Source organism: Neolamprologus multifasciatus, chromosome 6 (genome assembly GCF_963576455.1).
Source record: "Neolamprologus multifasciatus chromosome 6, fNeoMul1.2, whole genome shotgun sequence".
NCBI classification, from domain to species: domain Eukaryota; kingdom Metazoa; phylum Chordata; class Actinopteri; order Cichliformes; family Cichlidae; genus Neolamprologus; species Neolamprologus multifasciatus.
The window spans coordinates 14960372-14980457 of record NC_140444.1 but is presented as its reverse complement, the minus strand read 5'-3'; the positions used below and the strand labels follow the sequence as shown (position 1 = coordinate 14980457).

General features: G+C 39.0%; 1 protein-coding gene across 1 annotated transcript; it reads left to right on the top strand.

Annotated features, from left to right (window-relative positions):
• Window positions 1–1767: 1767 nt before the first annotated feature.
• On the top strand, window positions 1768–19617 carry mcoln1a (mucolipin TRP cation channel 1a). The gene is made up of 14 exons (XM_085161520.1): window positions 1768–1953; window positions 9782–10059; window positions 10327–10494; window positions 11458–11614; window positions 12669–12750; window positions 13026–13122; window positions 13525–13624; window positions 13906–14012; window positions 15215–15364; window positions 15479–15580; window positions 15772–15894; window positions 16832–17038; window positions 17213–17343; window positions 17971–19617. The coding sequence occupies exons 1-14, from the start codon at window positions 1923–1925 to the stop codon at window positions 18005–18007; spliced, it is 1770 nt and encodes a 589-aa protein (XP_085017646.1). The 5' UTR covers window positions 1768–1922; the 3' UTR covers window positions 18008–19617.
• The last annotated feature ends 469 nt before the right edge of the window (window positions 19618–20086 follow it).

Genomic DNA, 20086 nt, shown 5'->3' with positions numbered 1-20086 from the left:
TAATCAAAGTTAAACTAAAAAGCAAAACTGGATGTGCACAAAGAACATTTTAAAATAACAGCTTTTAAAAGTTAAAGCATACTGATTTTCCTAAATATTTTCTCTGATATATGCCATACTGTGATAATTTAAGAAAGACTAAAACTAACATTAAAAGTACTAATAATTATAATTTAATATTAATAAAAGTAAAACAATATATTTCCTCAACGAAAATATATAATTACAGTGATGGATGTTCCTGAAGCCAACTTTGACGAACAAATGTTTCCAATAGAATTCCACAGTTGTCATCTTGCACCCTCTCAGAGCCCTGTATGCTTGCAAAGACCCCTACAGTAGCGAAATGTTCAAAATAATGAACAAACCATTGTATTTTAGGTTTATTTATGTCTTACACAGCATCCCAACTTTTTAGCAAACGTAATAACTTGAGCTAAAGTAAATAATTATTTAGTCTAATTAATTAGTGCACAAAGTTCTGCACAAAGCTTTTATGATCTTCAAGGGGTGGTGTGGGGCCCTATTTTTTATTTTTTATTTTTTAAACGTATGTTTATTTGTTTTTTCAACAGTATCAACACCAACATAAAATGAACGTATGGCAGTCATTAAAATAATAATAATAACAACACTAATAATAATAATAATAATATTAATAGTAATAACGATAATTGAAGTGTTAATCCTAAAAGATTCCAAATAAATGCATAGTTAAATAAATTAAGATAGCAAACCATATAAATAAATACAATTTAAAAAAAAAAATCATAATATAGGTTACACAGTATATTCCCAACAGCAAGTCAGACATTAATCATTATCTAGTTGTCTTATTCACTCACCCCCCCCCCCCCCCCCCATCCCCACTCCTCAGTAGATCCAAAAATATCTTCCAAATGTTGTAAAGTGGGGCCCTATTTTGATTTTTTTGGAAATCAAAATAGGGTGACCATATTTTGATTTCCAAAAAAGAGAACACTTGGCCCAGTCATGAAGAACTTTAATAGTACTGTTTGCTTAAAGAAAATTTTAACATATTTAAACGATGCCTTCTCTATGCGGTTAATGAATGGTGAAATAAAAATGTAATATAGGCTTTTACAAGTCAACAAGGGCAAAAAAGAACTTAAAAACCTCTGGAATTAAATAATGGAACAGAAATAAGGCCTCATCTGTATAAGAAAAATTATCAGTACCGGGACGGTATGAAGGAAATTTCTTTTGCAGTTCGTCTGAAAAGCTGCAGTTGCGCTTTGTCATCTTTGAAACATCACCAGGCGCGCTGTTGCGCCCTGTCTGTCCCGTCTGAGGGCAAAACAACACAAAGCAGCACCTCGGGGATGACGTCACACATATGGGTCCTCTGTAGGAAAACCCGGACATTTTCATCAATCTCGAAAATCCCCCTGGACGCCCCGGACAGAACATGAAAAGTGCACATGTACTGGGAAGGGGGGACGGTTGGTCACGTTATTATAAGCGGGTCAGACCCCATGTCCCTGAAGTGATTGGGCTGTCCTGGACCCACGTGTTCCTTGTTGAGCTTCCGTGATTGGCCATGCCAGAGGGCGCTTGAGAAAAAGAAATAAACTTAAACAAATAATCAAACAATAAGAATTAACCTGAAACAAGAAAACTCTGGAAACGGAAATAAACTAAGCTGAAAACAAATAGTCAAGCGAAGTAGAAATAAAAACGAATTAGAAAATAGAAAACTATATAAACTGTTAAAAAATGTCAGCGCGAGAGGGTTTCTGCAAGAGTCACGTGATATAGGTCACGTGCTCTGCACAGAGCGGAAACGCTTTTAGTTTTTAACCTCGTCAGTGATCAACAGTTACAGCTCCCGAGAAAGCACCCGCTTGGCTATAGGTTTAACCGTTTTCTTCACCTATTTATGTATTTTAACAGATAACTACATGGCTACGACAGGACGGAAGGACTCCTCTGGTAATGCAGAGCTAACATTTAACTACTTAATTTATCTTATCCGTAACGACTGTGGTTTTGTTTACTTTGGTTTCTAGTACACTCCCCTGCTGGCTCTTTGCGATGCCTAAATTAGCTTCAAACTGATTTTTTGTGTTTAAAAGCTAACAGGTAGTGAGTTTAAACCTGAGTAACATTGCAACCTCAGACGAAACTGTTTTTCTGCTCTGTCATCTTCTGGGCTGCTAAGTACAGCACTCGGTGTCATCCAGTGGTTTTTGTGTCCAAATATTCCTCTAACATCAGTTCTTTTTTTGCTCCATGACTACATATTTGAATCCTTGTTGACAAAGTGGGATTTTCCTTCTTTTGCTCCTCCATCAGACATGCAACTCGGACATGTCTGATCATATGATATACTGCATGTTTAACTCTAAAAGATTAACACAGAAGTTGTTCGGGGCGCTGTTTTAACGCAGAGCATTAAAAACCAATAAATGCAAATCAAAACGCATTATGACACAAAGAGAAAGATCTGCTGTTTTTATTAATTTTGCAACACTGTGCATTTAATATCTTTGTATTTTGTCATATGTTTAGCTTGTGTGGATCCATCCTATAATGTTGTCCTTTCTCTAAGATGTATGAACGGTGGGATTATTGGTTAATCTTGAAACTCTTTGACAGGCCCATCAAAATGAAAGATGGTTTTTAGTTATGTCATTGTTTTCGTTTTTAATGAGCTTACCTTTAATTGCATGCATTCCAGACTGTAATTACTAGATTAGAATAGAATTAGATGCCTTGGCACTAATTAGTAGTTATTGTGAAATCCTCCAATAAAATATCATCCATATGCAGTTTTCAACATAACAATGCCAGTGATAGTGGTCCCTCTAATCATAGTCTCAAGCTAACCTGTGAAGCAAACCTTTCTTCCAATAACTGTCTTCACATTATAGGAAGGGTGTGGGGATCAGTACTGGAAGTAACAGAATAAGAAGGTGACAGTCGTAGTGTGTACTACCAAATTCTTGTACTTTTGAAACTTTACTTTTTGAAAGCTGTGTGTGGTCTGCAAAAGTGTCTAAAGGAGTACAGCATTTAATTTCATTTGTTTTAAAACTTGATTTACTGACTATTTTGCAGCCAATATGAATCTGCTGATAAATGATGCAATGTTTTTATAGATTAAAATGTGCAGCAGTGTATAAAATTATTAAAATAAGGGAGCCAGTGAAGGAAAAGTATTACTTTGGTAATGAAGACTGTCTCCCCAAACCCAGATCAAATCCTGCACTACAACCATGAAGACCACCACCCTTTTTAGCAAACCTATGAAATCAGCATCCGAAGTCTTTCATGCATAGTCACGCTGCCTCTGTCTGATAAGCTTCTTACATGGATGGTTGAACATCTGCTTTCTGATGGTTTATTAATGTGTATAAAATGAAGTACAGCTCCAGTGAGACATGCTGATGAGAATTTTCTAACTGATAGTGAAAGTCTGTTTTTGACCTCAAGAGAAGAAATTTGACTTAACTGAAGTAACCTTTTGAGACTTTCTGACAGTATTGAAAACTTACAGTAAGCAACAAACCTCAACGAACCTCAACGAGTATGAGGCGATCGTGGCGTTCGCCTTGTAATTGGAAGGTTGCCGGTTCGTGGCCCCGCCTCGGACAGTCTCGGTCGTTGTGTCCTTGGGCAAGACACTTCACCTGTTACCTACTGGTGGTGGTCAGAGGGCCTGGTGGCGCCAGTGTTCGGCAGCCTCGCCTTTGTCAGTGCGCCCCAGGGTGGCTGTGGCTACAATGTAGCTTGCCATCGCCAGTGTGTGAATGTGTGTGTGAATGGGTGGATGACTGGATGTGTAAAGCGCTTTGGGGGTCCTTGTATTTCTATACAAATACAGGCCATCTACCATGAGCAATAACTTAAAATTAAGGATTGTTTCAAGTTACTCATGTGCACAGACTGTAGTTTCAGGTTGTTGCTTGCTAACCTGGTGTCGTAGTGATGCCTGAAGCACTGAAACAAGTTTAATAGATAATGAAAGTCGCAGACATCTTCGTGACTTCGTGTACAATATTTCTAGAACTATGATAAACTGAGTTTTTCTAAGCAGTAAAATGACATTAAACTTGTTTTTAGTGGCAGCACCGTGGTGCAGTACCACCATAGTCCTCTCACAGCAAGAATGTTCTGGATTCGAACCTGCTGACTTGCTGGAGCCTTTTTTGTGTGTCATTTGCATGCTTTTCCTGTGTGTGTGGGTTCTGGACAAAGGAATGCATATTAGGTTGTGATCCTAAATGTGTCTGTAATTGTGGGTGTGAGAGCGTGGGGTTGTCCACCAATCCACCCTTATGACTTCCTGTAAACAGGAAAAATGGATGGATGTTGAGTTTTTACTTGTATTTCTTTACCTTCTAGTTTCTCACATATTTGCAACAGAACTTTAAGAGATAGCTATATATAAAAAAAAATCAGCATATAAAACCATTATCAGGGCTTTTTCGCTTCCAAAGAAGATAAACCTGAAAAAAATCTTGCTGCAGAACAAAGACCAATTTGAGTTCACTCATGGATCACTTCCTATGTGCAAAAGAACCCTGAACACAGCTGCCAGTCTTTCTGTTTTCATTTAAGAATTTTCCTTTAAGTTTTTATTTTTATTTTTTTTTAATAAGTGGAAGAGTTTGATTCTTAGCCTGTGTGTGGCCTTTTACTTTGGACAACTAGACTAGATCTAAACACTGATATGAGAGATTTCCAGTTTTTGATTGATAGAAAGGAAACTTTATCAGTGTTTCCGCGAGTGCCACAGGCGACGGTGAACCAGAAGAGCCAGATATTTCTATAGATTTCTGCAGCATCTCAGATCCTGTCTCTTAAGTGTCAAATGGGATGGCTTAGTCATTGGCCTGCGCCCACTTTTGTTTGTCTGATTGCTATCTGCCATGTCAATCAATACACTCCTACGATCGTAGATATAAATGAATGTTGCCCCAGTTGTCTGCGTAAAATGTTAAGTTGTTGGATTCTTTTGGATGCCTCACATTCCTCTCACCGAGGCACGCAACCAAAGCCCGGCCTCCTTTCTAGCTGAGATAATTGAAAAACTGTTTCCATCATACTGTGCTAACGCCAAATGTTCATTGGCGTGTTATTTATTTAACTTTACAGCTAGAAATTCTCACAGGTTAACTGCAGGTGTTGGTTACCGCAGGAAGTGACCCCTACAAATATGGCTTTTGGTTTACTGCAGTTTACCACATGCAGATACCATAAAATCTCCTTTTACTGTGGATTTCCTAAATTAAGCAATGCATTTTACTCAAACTTAGATATAAAAAAGCAAAACTGTGACATTTAAACTATAACATTGATTTAAATACATCTCAGATGCTTGTCACTTGAAACAAAAGCATGCAGACTGCTCCTTTAACAGTCCAAGAAGCCATTCATCAATGACCTGTCAAAACCTTCCGCCTGCATCCATGTCAGTAGAAGTAAGACTAACAGCCCTTCTCTCCTTTTGAGGTGTCTTGTTTGTTTACTTTTGTGTCACGGGTAATTACTTGCAAAAAGAGGCCTTTCCTTTCAGGAACGGTAATCTTATAAACAAAGTGAAGGAATATTGCACGACAAATCTGGCGTTATTCCAGCTCCAAACTTTGCTGTGTAAAGTTATTTCGCTGAACTTTCTTCTTACAGGTAATGCTGACTAATACTGGACACAACAGGGTTTACGTCTCCTGTTTTACTTCCCATTTGCAAGAGACACTGCTAAGCTGGTAGTTTGCTCTGCTGACACGTCGTGTATGATTAACAGGTTTTGCCTCCCTAATTCAGCCGTGTATGTGATCTTGCAAGTGATCATTTTTGAGAAATAACTCATAACTGTCGATTAAAGGTCAGTAAACAGATTACGTAAAGAGTTTTAGGTTTATTGCCACCGTGTTGTTTCCTCAGTATAGAGCGAACAAACTGAATGACCCTGTTCTTTGTTCCTTTCTTTATAATAAGCAGGGTAAGCGAACCAAAAAACATGTGACAAGTATTAGCTGTGATTGGGTCACAGTGTGTGAGTGGGGCTTTTTTTTTTGTTTTTTTTTTTTTAATAAAGGCAGTGTTAAAACATGATATATTGTCTTGTGGATGAATGGATAGGATTGATTTATTTCAAACATTTAAAAGAATAAAATACAATTGATCTGTATGGACATTCGCAAAACAAAATTTTTGATATGTGCATATGCATTTGGCACTTAATATGGACACGTTCTTTGTATCATTTTATATTTGATATTTATTGTATAATTATCTTGTGTGTGTTTGTCTGCAGTATGTAAAAGCTGCTGATTACTGTGAACAGATGAAGTTTTATCTTTTTTTTTTTTTTTTAAAGCATCTGGCTCAGTTCAAAGTGCCGACAGAGTCAGGGGTTTTGTTAATTTGCACACGTGCATATTAACACACATTTCACTCAGTTCATCAGAGAAAAGGTTTTCTTTTAAAGTGCATTTCTCTAAATTTGATATTAGATACAAGAAGTGCTAGGTCATGGAAACCCATTCCATGAAGCTCCTGGCGCAGTTTTTCTGCTGATGTTAATGCCAGAGTCAGGAGTGTGCTGGTGACATTTATGCACTATGCACCTCTGCACACAGTGACCCCACTCTGTAACTTCATGTGGTTTGCCACTTCATGGCTGAGGTGCTGTAGTTCCTCAGTGCTTCCACTTTGCAGTAATACCACTTTCTGTTAATTGTGGAATATGTAGGTGGGAAGAAAGTCCATGAACTGACTTACAGTGGTGGCATCCTTTTATAGTACCACACTTGAATTCAGTGAGCTCTTTAGAACCACCCCTTCTTTCACAAATGTTTGTAAAGGCAGACTGCATGCGTAGATGCTTGATTTTAGACACCTGTAGCAACAGGACTGAAAAACCTGACACAACTGTATCTGTCTGTCATTGATATATACTTGCGAAACAGCTGCTATCTGTGATGTTCCAGAACTCTCCATCAAACTTACGTTAAGGATTTCATGAGCGTCATAACGTCTCTTTATGTAACTTATCTGATATAACCAGTGTAGGGATGGGTATTGATAAGATTTTCACGATTCCGATTCCATTTTCGATTCTGTTTAACGATTCGATTCTTTACCGATTCTCTTATCGATTCTTTTTAAAAAAGGAGAACACTAAGGTCTAATAGCTTAGAACTTTGTTTTATATCTTCTCTTTGAACAAGATAGAAATTTAGGAGTAACATGGTCTTACAAACCCAACAGTGAGATCTTAAGAGATCCACAGCCTACGGCTCTTCAATGGGGTGTCACAGCGTCCCCAGGGAAAAAAAATTGTAAATGTAAAATAATAAAATAAATATTCTTCTGTAGCAATAACAAAGTATAACATCAATTATTCTGTAGCAATTACACAAGAATATCCAGTAATGTCCCTGCCTACAATTAAACACATTCACTTACCGAAAATCATCTGCTGTGGCAAATGGGTGCAAACCTTTGACCACAAACTTTGTCACTGCTCGGTGACATTCGTCTATCCTAGCCTGAAAGGAGACGCTAACGGTAGACTGCAGTGAGAACTGCCAGCATCTGAGCCAGACTCTGTCTGTCTCTCTCATCATGGTCATCTAAATGCACAGTAATGGCAGGTTTTGTAATAAGGCAGATCGCGCTAACATAATATGCACTGTTAGTTGATTATTTACCTGCCGCATTAATGGGAGAGGACGTACAAACGTTACCGCTGCTGGGGTTGAGATTCACGAGTCCGGAGCGGAATTAAAAACACGACATTCATTTAAGGTCATCGTGTGTTTTGTGAGCAAATGCTTTTGTATATTTGTAGTGTTTCCTCCCTTAAATGAAATATCTACTTTGCAAGTATTGCAAGTTGCCCTGTTGTCATCCGTTCTCGTAAAGCAAAACCAAACTTTTGAGCGTTTGAGCCGCTTAGGCGCCGTGTTTCCTGCCAGGTAAATGACGCTCCGCAACGTGGTGACGTCATTCGGGGCGACTGGAATCGATAAGGGAATCGTTTGCAAAAATGGCAAACAATTCCAAGGAATTGAAACACTGGGAACCGGTTCTCAACAAGAACCGGTTTTCGATACCCATCCCTAAACCAGTGTCATAGAAGGAAAAAACTAAACCTGACATCATGTTTGTGTAATTTCAACTGCAAAAACCCATGAATACGTAAACATCACACCGCAGTGTGTTTTGCATTTGGTATCAAAAGCACCTTATCATCGGGCCGAGTTCAAAATCAGTGTGCCCTTACTTCTCTGTTCTTAGCCGTGGCTAACAAAGTCGGGCCAGATTTATCATCTCTTACCAATCGCAGAAACCAGATACTTGATATCTGCAACAGTCTCTTTTGACTCTTTTGGGAGAGCAGACTCTTCAGGAATATAGACTTTCAGACTTTCTCACAAACTTTTCTATTTTTTTTCTCAAGAAGGAAAAAGTGGAAAGTAATACTACTCAATAAACCTAAACAGAGTGGAAGAATCGGCGTCATTTAAAAAAAACTACGTTAGAGACTAAAAGCGTGTTGGTTAATTGAGAGCAGCATTTCTTCTTTCACGTGAGTCTGAATAGACTTGGAGTTGGACAGGTCAGCTATCATGTGATGCAGAGCTGACCTCACTGAGATAATGAGAGCTGAGATAAAGAGAAAGTATTAGACACAATGAGGACTATGATGGGTTTCAAGAAAACCGTGGTGTGTTCAGGAATCTGTTTCTAGAAGTAGTCTGGGGAAGATTAAATCAAGTATTCCAGGAAATGATTGCAGTGTTATTCCTGAAGAGAGGACTTTTAGGCCTAGAGGTTCTTTTCAGTCACCAACATCGTAACTGTAAAATGCTGTTAAGTGAAGTTTCATTTACTCAAGCATGGACATTTTATTCAATAGTCAGAAATAACAGAAAAATGCATTCATTTCCTCATTTCCTTTTACCGGTCATTTACCAATCATGCTTGGATGCACAGTCAGCCCGTAAATGACTGGTCTCAGCTGAAAAAAAACGTAGATATGTGAAATTCTGCTCAATTCACATGACGGCTGCTTTCCTTGCAACCACGTGTTGCAAGGAAAGCAGCCCAACTGCTTGATTGCACAAAAAGGAATTTCTGTGTTTTGCATAATTACTTCATTGCCACAATTTATCTTTGCCTTGTACTTTTCAGCTTATTGTGATTCAAGTTTAGCAGTTAAGTTCATCTTTTTATTTCACCACACCAAGGCATGTTATCATTATAAATAAGCATCTGATATAGATTATATTAAAGTCAATAAAATGCAAAGATTTTTGCGATGATCAAAGTGTTACTGACTGAGAGCAACAAGCTGCGTTTTCAAAAATGAATAAAAAAACAACTGCGGGAAGAGTGAGTGAACTAAAGTAAGTTCAGGAGTTAGAGTTTCCAGTAGTTAGAGAAAAACACTGCACATGTGGGTTTACCTTTGTTAACATTGACGAATACCAGTCCTCAGATAAAATGCTGTGTTATGTGAATAATGAAAACCAGACCTGAAAGATTTCACAGCATGTTCTATTGGACCAAAGTCTGCTTCAGATGTTGTATTTCAGTTCTAGTCTTGCATATATTCTACACCATTATCAACTAACGTTGCATGAGTAGACCAGGTCAGTTTATTGGTAAATTACTGATACATTGGACAATATTTTTTTGTCAACAACCAGGGTCTCATTGTAAACTTGTATGCCAATTTAAAGAGCGTTTTTAAAAAGATATATTTTAGAAAAATTAAAATCTTTTTTTTTTCCCCCCCTATCAGAGCGGGAAAGACTTCCCTCTCCGGTGACTCGCTACGGCTCCACAGACAGCAGTGGCGAGGATGACTATCAAATTAACAGTCACGACAACAACTGTAACCACCACCAGTTTGCCACAGCAGCAGGATGTCACTGGGTCCACGCTGGAGAGGAAGAGGAGGCGATTCGCAGGAAGCTAAAATACTTCTTTATGAGCCCTTGTGATAAATATCATGCCAAGGGGCGCTATCCTTTTAAACTGATCCTGCAGCTAGCCAAAATCTTTTTTGTCACCACTCAGGTACATCATATATTATACTTTAATGCTGATTTCTTTTTGGGGGGGCTCTTGATTTGGATACATTTCTGGTTACGTACATTTTAATGGGAATCACGCTGATGATGTAGAAGTTTCAACATTCACACAAATTGAATATCAAATATGAAACATTATCTGTTTAGGGGTTAAAGCTGTAACAGTAATGCACCACATAAGGGTTTTTTCTTTGTCACAGCTTCTTATCGTCCTCACATCATTCTCTATACCCCGTGCCTGTTTTTGCTGCAGTTGGTGCTGTTTGGCCTCAGTAACCAGGTGGTGGTGACCTTTAAGGAGGAGAACACTATGACCTTCAAGCACATCTTCCTCAAGGACTACGATGAGTCCTCAGATGACTCCTTTGCCGTTTACACACAGCAGGACGTCTACGACCACATCTTCTACGCTGTGGAGCAGGTGATCATCTTTTTTTCTTTTTTTTTTTAACTGAAATTTGTAACCGTTTATCTTTATTAAACAATTTTTTAAACAGAATTTCCTGATTAGCCACAGCATGAAAACCTTCTGCTTTATATTATTTAAGTCTCCATCATTCTCCCCAAACATGGGCTAAATTATAATCTCTGGTTCTTTTTCTGACTTGGTGCGATCACTATGGGAATCATTGTAGCGTGAGTATGGTTTGCTACTGTACTCTCTTTATTCCCATAGATAAACACTGAGTGAAGTTAGAAACTGATCTGCACGAATGTTTGGGTGTGTGGTCCATGTCACAGTGTCCTCCGTTTAAATACCAGAATCTGAGATTCTCCAGCCAAACTTTGCATTGCAATAGATCATCAGTGCTATTCACTTCTCAGCTGTTCCACACATTCAGTCTTATATACCCAAATTTGACTGTATAAATATGAAAGTAAGCCTCATGAAGTTTAATTACCATGGTTTACAAAATAAGTCACTGTCAAGGATGTCAGCAACACTGATTAGATCTGCACACAGTGGGTCTGACATACAGCTCACTTCCTGTTTCTCTGCCTGTGCTTTCACGTTATTTCAGTGTCACAGTCAAATAAATCTATAGTATGAACGAGGTTAAAAGGTGTTGGTGAGTGAAGACATTACATTATTTGGTTGATAACTAGAAGACAAAGGGCAGAGCCTACACATACAGCATGTGCACAGTTTAGTTGGTGAGCTGTAGAAAGCTGACAACATAAAATCTGACAGTTTTATTTGTCTCCAAACAGCAACGCCATTCCCTTGAAGTTAAGTGTTTGACTTTCATTCTTGTATTGATCGTACTGATATTAGCTGAAAGCTAAGACATGTGTGGCCTGTTTCTATGGAAGCTTGTATTCTCTTCACTTCATAAAACCTAGTGATAATCCTTAATTAGTCTAATCTCATCCTTTTTCCCAGTATCTGGTCTTGCCAGAGACCACAGTGGGACGCTATGCATATGTCTATGACCGTGTCGAGAATGGCAGCGCCCTCTTTCTCTGCCAGCAGTACTACAAGAAGGGACACATCGACCCCGCCAACGACACGTTCAGCATAGACCCCCGTGTCATCAAAGGTAGGCAGCGTGAACTACACTATACAAAAGAACAGTCTGTACAGTCTGCAGAGTCCTCGCCTCTGCAGACCGCTAATGTGTGAAATTTATATCTCCATGTGACAAGATGTTGGTTCTGTAAAATGACAGTTCACATTTACTGGTGGGGGGTTGCATATGAAGAGTTTTTGCAAAATATGAGGTTTTACTTTATTTGGCATGTAATTTATTGTGGACCAAAAGCATTTTTGCCTTTGTGTACCAAGTAGTTCAGCTGAGAATTTTGTCAAACACACTCAAAGAAATGAAATCTGATCTCCCACTTTACAACAATGCAAGAAAAATGACGAGATTACTACAGAGAGAGAGAGACCAGATTAAAAAAAAAAACCTTCCATGGAAAGTGGTTAGGGGCAGGATTTCACACATATTAGAGGTTAAGCAGAGTGTGGTTATTTGCCAAAAGTCCAGAGTTGCCATTGTTGCCTGAGGTGGGCATCACAATGTGTTCTGTCACTTTAAAAGGAAAAGTCTGACTCAGAGGAGCAGCACCTGTATTACAGAAAGTAAATTTTTTTTGTTGATTTACAGAAAATATTCTTTGTTGGCCCACTATAAAAACAGAAATCTATAGGAGATCATTTTTTTTAAAAACACAGGAACTTTTCTATCATTTAATTGTTTAGTACTTAAGTAGGTTGGTGCAGTGTACAGGAGGTCTTTATCAGCAGGGGAAGCTGTAGAGCAATACAGTTAAATCCGAAATGACCTTTCTATAAATGATTAAAATTGAAGGCATTAAAGGGACTACCAGTCACCAGCTTTTCTTGACGTATTGCATCAAACATGTGTCATAACGATAGTTCCTATTACAGAAGTTGTTGCACAGCCTAAGAGTTTCTTACTTCCTCATGCCAGTGTCTGTTTCATTCAAAGTTTATCAACGTTAAGAAAAAAGATTAGCAGTTGAAAAATGATGTTGTGCTTCCTGTATATAAAATAAGAAAGCAAATTCAAGTTTGACAGTAGTTTCTCAGCATGATATTTCTCTCTCTTTTTTGTTTGTAATCTTTAGAGTGTGTTGGTGTGAACCCCATGACGATCCCCCAGGGTCCGCTCACAAGCAACTACAAGAACTTTACACTCAAGTTCCACAAGTACGGCTTCATTTTTCACATGGCTTCGTTTCCTCTTTGTTGACAAGATTATCTGCGTGGTATCTAATGATCACATACCTCTGCAGCACACATAGACAAACAAACAAACACAAGCATGTATACAAGGACAGTGACTCAAACCCACAGAGATATGATATGAATCATGTTGTGTTTCTTGTCCTGCATGTGTGCCTCTGATCATTCTTTTAGTCACCTTGGTTTCATTGTTAGAAATTAGATGTTTATTTGTTTGTTTTGTTTTTCTTTTTAAACAGGTTGATTAATGTTACCATAGAGTTCCAGCTGAAGGCGATAAATATCCAGACTATCATCAACAACGAGATCCCAGACTGCTACACCTTTCATATAACAGTGAGTTAAAGACTTTCAGACTCAACACATGCTTGAGCTATCATATGTCAAGCCTGCTTATAGAAAAACATTACTGGCTGTGCATTAGAATTTAGTGAGGGTGGTCTTTCCCCATACATCTACTGTTGGAAGAACCCAGAAACTATTCTAATGGTTGTCAAACCAAGTCTTTACTGATATAACTTAGGGTATCGAAGCTACAGGGGGAGGTTGTCGAATATGGGGGAAAGAGTTAAAGTGAAAACAAACAAACCAGCCTCAGCGCAGTCCATTTATGAAACCAGCTGTGTAAGTTTACTCTTTAGTTCCAGTTGACTGCCGCTCGCAAACAGGTTTGAACAGCTGCTGTGCTTGCAGGCCGAGCTGTGTGCATCATTTAAAACCTTCTTCTTTCTTTTACAGATAGTTCTGGACAACAAGGCTCACAGTGGCAAGGTGAAGATCCGGCTAGATAACCAGGCGTCAATAAAGGAGTGCAAAGACCCGAGCATCTCTGGACAAGGTGAGAGAACAGAAAAGAAGAAGCATCTGTTAGTGGTCATGGGACTACTGTAGCAGTAGTGCAGCAAGCAAAATATGACACCAGTGATGAAACTAGAAACATGTAAGCAAAGGTGTTACAAAATATCACAAAGTTGTTTCTAGTTCACAATAATGAGCCAACAGGAATTTACAATGAGTGAAGTTATTTATACAGAAGTGCGTAGCAGTAGGCTTAGACTGCAGCCATGAAGAGGAGATAAACTGCTCACATCTCTTTTTTTTCTCCTCTTTAACCTCCAGTTCAGACGTACGCACGTTTGGCATTTGATATTATTGTGGTTCTGATCTGCATGCTGTCGCTGGTGCTGTGCGGACGCTCCATAATACGAGGCATCATGCTGCAATGGGTAAAGAAAATCTCCAATACAACTTTACCATCACCTGGGGCCACTCACATTAGAGGAACATCAGGTTCTAAGGAAATGTCAGACTCAGAGTAGTAACTTCTAGAGATGGACCGATCCGATATTACGTATCAGTATTGGTCCGATACTGACGTAAATTACTGGATCGGATATCGGAGAGAAATAAAAAAATGTCTATTGCCCACTTCGCGCCAGAAAGAGGAAACCAGCGGCTGAACAACAGCAGCACGTTTAAGTTTGATAAGCTGTTGTTAGAATTTATTTAATATTACTTTCTACACCAGGATCTTTTTCTACGTACCTGACGGCTGTAACTGTGCAGGGGCGGATCTTGATTCATTAAAATCCTGAATCGATTTTTAAATATTAATATATTTTGCCAGAAACGTCAGAATCTCAGGTTAAACCTCACAAACAGCTAAAATAGCAAACGAGAGCAGGTAAACAGATTCCGCAAAAAGATGTGAACACAAAGCGCGGACCCGACGCATCAGAATCCGTGAGATGTTGGCTTTCTCACCCGGTGCCACATACACGGACATCGCAGCTGAAAGCCGGCAGCTCACCGATTCCGATTTGTCAGGTCCGCGCTTTGTGTTTATGTCTTTTTTTGCGCTAGATTCTGAAGCTGCAGGTTTCATCGCTCTCCATCCAAATTGACTGAACCAGCAGCAAAAGAAGATCCAAACTAAGCTTCACATTTTGCTTCACATAAACATCATCATGAATGCCCTCTTACTTTTGCTGTTTTGCTTCCACCACGATAAAATGATACTTCTTGCAGAGCTCTCTCTCCCTCTCTCTGTTTAATTTGAGAGCAGTTTCCCATCTAAAAAGCTCAATTTTCTGCACTTTTCACTTCCTTATTACCCAACAGTCTACCATTGTGTACAGCACTGTCGGCCGCTGTTTAGTTTTTGTTTTTTTTGTTTTTTTTCATGACTTCCGACAAGAAAGCCTCATTTCTGCTGTTCAAAACCTCTGTAACTTTGCTCTGCTTCACTTCAGCAGCATCAGGTTCATACACTGAATTTATATATACTATAAATCGAATCGAAATTGTGGCTCGAATCAATTTGGGACCTTGCGAATCGGAATCAAATCGATTCTAGAAATCAGTGACGATATTGTATTCTACTGATGTGTGTAAACTTGGCTAATCTCTCTTTCTCTTTGCTCTGCAGGAGTTTGTGCAGTTCTTTAAGACGACGCTAGATCGTAAAGTGTGCTGGGGAGACCGGCTTGAGTTTATTAACGGCTGGTATATCCTCCTCATCATCAGTGACATCTTTACAATCACTGGCAGTTTCATCAAAATCGGCATCGAGACAAAGGTCTAATATCAGCTTTAGTTTTGGGGGTTTTTTTTTTAGCATTGACACACATTAACATGTACATGTAGTCTTAGCTTTTTTTAAAAGCCGATTCCTTTGGGTTTTTCCCAACAGAATATATCCTCCTATGACCTCTGTGCCATCCTTTTGGGAACCTCCACTCTCTTAGTGTGGGTGGGAGTCATTCGCTACCTCACATTCTTCCAGAAGTACAATGTAAGTCGCAGATGTGCTGGTGCACAGCTTCTGATAACATTGTTACATGCTGCTGATTTAATAACATGTGAGAAAGTGAGAAGTTCCTCCTGTGGGTTGATGTAATGTAGAAGGCCATTTAATTTGGTGTCTCTGGCCTCTCACACACTGTAATTTGATCTGTGTTGTGTTTCTGCACCTCCCTGCTGCAGATCCTTATCGTGACACTTCGAGCAGCTTTCCCCAATGTTATTCGGTTCTGCTGCTGTGTGGCTGTCATCTATCTGGGCTACTGCTTCTGTGGCTGGATCGTCCTGGGACCATACCATGTCAAGGTGAATTAAATGTGGGAAAAACTCAATGTCAAAAACTTGTTTCCACTCCTTGGATTTTTAAGTTTAAGAACTTAAGTTTTAGTTCACTTGCACCAACCAGGCATAACATTATGACCACTCACAGGTGAAGTGAATAACTGATAGTGGGTGGGATATACTGGGGACCAAGTGAATGTTGATGCAGTAGAAGCAGGAAAAATGGGCAAACTGGACCACAGAGTAATGAAAGAAGGTGTCTTGGTCTCGTGAATTACATCTTTTTTTTCACATCTAGTTGATGGCCAGGCGTGTGTGCGTCACTTACCTAGAGAACACCTGCACCATGATTTAAATGTGCCAGGTGTTTGCCTTTTCTCACTATGAGAATAAGGCAAACTGACGGAGGCAGTGTGATGCTTTGGGCAATGTTCTGCTGGGAAACCTTGGGTGGTGCCACAAAGCAAACAGGGTTCAGGAATGAGTTTGAGGTGCTGGCTTGGCCTCTAAATTCCCCCTATCTCAATCCAATCCAGCATCTGTGGGATTTGCTGGAAAAATAAGTCTGATCCATGGAAGCTCCGCCTCAAAACTTAAAGGATCTGCTGCTAACATCTTGGTGCCAGATACCTGGTATTTATCAGATACCAGATAAATGTGAACACACAAAACGTGCCTATTTTAATTTTTTTTTTAGTAGGCCACACAAATGCTATTCTGCAATAATATTTAAGTTGTGTAACAGAGAAGATAATTAAACAGTTTTGGACTTCCTTCTTCCTTTTGGACATTTCTCCGTCCACCGAGTAAGTCAGTGGAACAGAAACATGAACTACAGTGTATTCTGACTTTGAAATTGTTTTCAGAAATTTGACTTTTTCTCTAAACTTTGGAAAATATCTTGCTAAAACTTAAGGCTTTGATAAGTAAAATACTTTTTTTTTTTTTTTTTTTTTTACAGTTCCGCTCTCTGTCCATGGTGTCCGAGTGTCTGTTCTCCCTCATTAACGGCGACGACATGTTCGTGACGTTCGCAGAGATGCAGGAGACCAGTCCTCTAGTGTGGCTGTTTAGCCAGGTTTACCTGTACACCTTCATCTCCCTCTTCATCTACATGGTGCTGTCTCTGTTCATCGCTCTCATCACAGGAGCGTACGAGACCATCAAGGTAGGAAATTGCTGCATATAAAAAGGATCAGTTTATTTACAATGTGTAGAATCACTCAGTCTGCATTACAAAGAACTCACCGTAGCATCCAAACTGTTGCTTCTGTATTTACTGTGGACTACAAATAAAGAGCCGAAAAGTAACAGTAGTGTCTTTTTTTGTTGATTTCCACAGCATCAAACCCAAGAACCAATCCACATAACAGATCTGCACGCCTTCATAGCAGAGTGCACAGATGCACCGAATTCTGGGAAGTTCAGAGGTTTGGAGACTTCACCTTGCTCCTTCTTCTGCTGCTGTGACAGGTGAGTGAGTCTCCTGTGAATCCCCTGAAAGCTTAAACATGTACATCATATTCAAAGAGATGGGTCAAAGCATATAAACAGATCAATATTTTCTTCTTTTTTTTTTAAATTAAATTAACATAATGCTACATTTCTAAAGACCAAAGCAGATAAATGTGACAGCGGGCTTTATTAAACAACCACAAAAACTGTGAAGTCTGACCCACTAATCTAAGCTGACAGCACAAAAATATCAAGAGAGAGAGAAAGACGATATATCTCTACCATTTATACTGGTGTTAATTATCAGGCTCTGACCAAGCACACTGGAAGGAAATCAGGTCATTTTCTCTTTCCTCACATTTATACATCCTTTGTACTATTTACATCTAGTTCTCCTGGTATCCTGTTCTCATGACTTAGTCTTTCCAAACACATATTCAAATCAATTTTGTTCATATAGCACCAAATTTACTCAACAGTCACCTCAAGGTGCTTTAATTGGTAAGATAAAGACACTAAAATAATACAGAGAAAACCCCGACAACCAGATTCAGTAAATATTACCATTAAGAAACTGTAATTATAGAAATAATAATGTTAAACATACTAACTGTAGTATATCATCAAACCTTATTTTCCCCTCAGAACAACCACATATGAAGATGTCCTGCTGGTGAACTGAAATCAACCTCACCAATCTTTGAAACCTCACTAGCCTCCCCTGCTGACCAGTAGGGCACACTGCATCCACCCAACACCCAGCGTCTCCGTGTATCTGGGTCAAACCAAACGACTGTTCCAAAGTGGGAGTTGCGATTGGCTGGGACTGCGCTCTGCAGAGGAAACGTGGAACAGCAGCCGTCTTCTTGGACCTGTAGCTTTATGAAGAAGCAGCTGTTGGCTGATGAAGAGCCTCTGTATAAACAGCAGCATTGAAGAAGGCTATTGCACAGACATTTCTCTTGGTTCTAGTGTGTTTTTTGAAACATTATTCAGTATTTTTAATATATCTGGTATATTTTATACTCACCCAGACTAGGAACTCTTTTGGTGCTTTCTATGTTTTGTTTTTTGTTTGTTTGTTTTACTTTTGAAGTATTTCAAATCGGTTGGCTCCTGAGGAGGAGACTCTTAAAATTAGATATTTATATCATATTCGGCAACATTTTATAGTACAGAACTCATTTTAAAAATTTAAATAATCTAATATCTCTTAAATGCCTCTTTATAGCCAAAGCTAATTTGCTAGCTGGAGAATCATGACATGACATTTAAACAGAACAGGACAAAAAATCCCCCATGTGATTGTTTTTACAGAGTTCCAAAACATATCACAGAAAACGGGACCGCAGATGGGCGTACGGCGTGGAATTGATTCATTTTCTTTGTGAGATGCACATTTATTATAAAGTTTCGACCAGTGTCATTAGCGGCGGCTCTGCTGCATCATGTTGCCTTCAAATGTAGATCCCAGTTTATTTCATTTTTATTGCTTTGTTTTCTTTCAGTAATGATCAGGGTAATGGGACGCAATCGTTCACTAACAAAGCACTTAGCTTTTGCCTGACCTTGGCTGCAGTTTCTTCTTCAGACCCACATTTTTTTTTAATGAAGCTGAAGTATTAAAAAGAAACTCGGTGTATCAAAGCCAAAAGTGCTGCACCCCTGTTTGTAGACTGCGTTGATGACCATTAGCAAACTGGATCTGACTTATTTTAAGCACAATAAGTAGTTCTAAGTAAAGCGGCGTCTGGTTTGGGAGAGATGACAAGAAGGAAAACAACAGATTGTCCTGTTTTAATGGCTTGCTCTGCTTTTTTTGTTGTTTGTTGTCTTCATAATGATGTCTCTAACTGCTGCCTGCTGACTTGATCTTTAGTAGAAACTTGAATAATGTATGTTTGTTTGTCTTTTTATCGCAAAAAAACGCACAATAGTTTGAGGAGTTTTTCAGTCTGGACTCCAAATACCATTTAGAGAGAGGAGCTATGGGTCAGGGAGGAGTAGGTAAATGAAGTATAAGATGTTTTTTCAGCCTTATCATTTTCTGCCTGAAACACCAGCAGAGTAAATTGTAAGCTAAATATACAGATGGACAACATGTCTAAATTATACATAACTTTAAATGTTGTATCTTGTGTTTCCCTGGAGTTTTTTTTTTATCTTGTTTTGTGTTGTTGTGTTTGTTTTTTATGAATTACCTGCACTTGAACTGTACTTGTGAGGGACAACACGTAGTGTGACTTGTCATACTTGTCAAACTACTGATTAAAGTTTCCTGGTCTGATCTAAGTCAACGAGCTGTTTCCTGCTGTTCCACCTAACCATCAGCAGAGGGAGGAAGTAGTTCATGTGTCGGGATGGTGATTCACGCAGCCGTGTGTGTGTGTGTGTGTGTGTGTGTGTGTCATTTTTACCAGGCTTACTCAAAAGCTACACTTAGATTTCAAATTTATTGTCATTAAATAGACACCAAGTGTACAAGGGATAAATTAACATTCCAACTGGTACGACACAGGATTTTAAAAAACAAACAAAAAAAACTATATTTAAATGTATAGCAGCAAAAATACTACAAAGTGCATTAATAAAAATGACCTGTGGAGTTGTGGCGTATCTTTGTTTTGATTTCAGAAGTCTGATGACCCTGGGGGAAAGCTATTGCAGAAGCTGGTGGGAACGGTCACTGATAATGGTTCTGGCTCTTCGGTCCAACTTCCTGAATGGCGAAGTCCCAGTGGTTTTCTCCGCTATCCAAAAT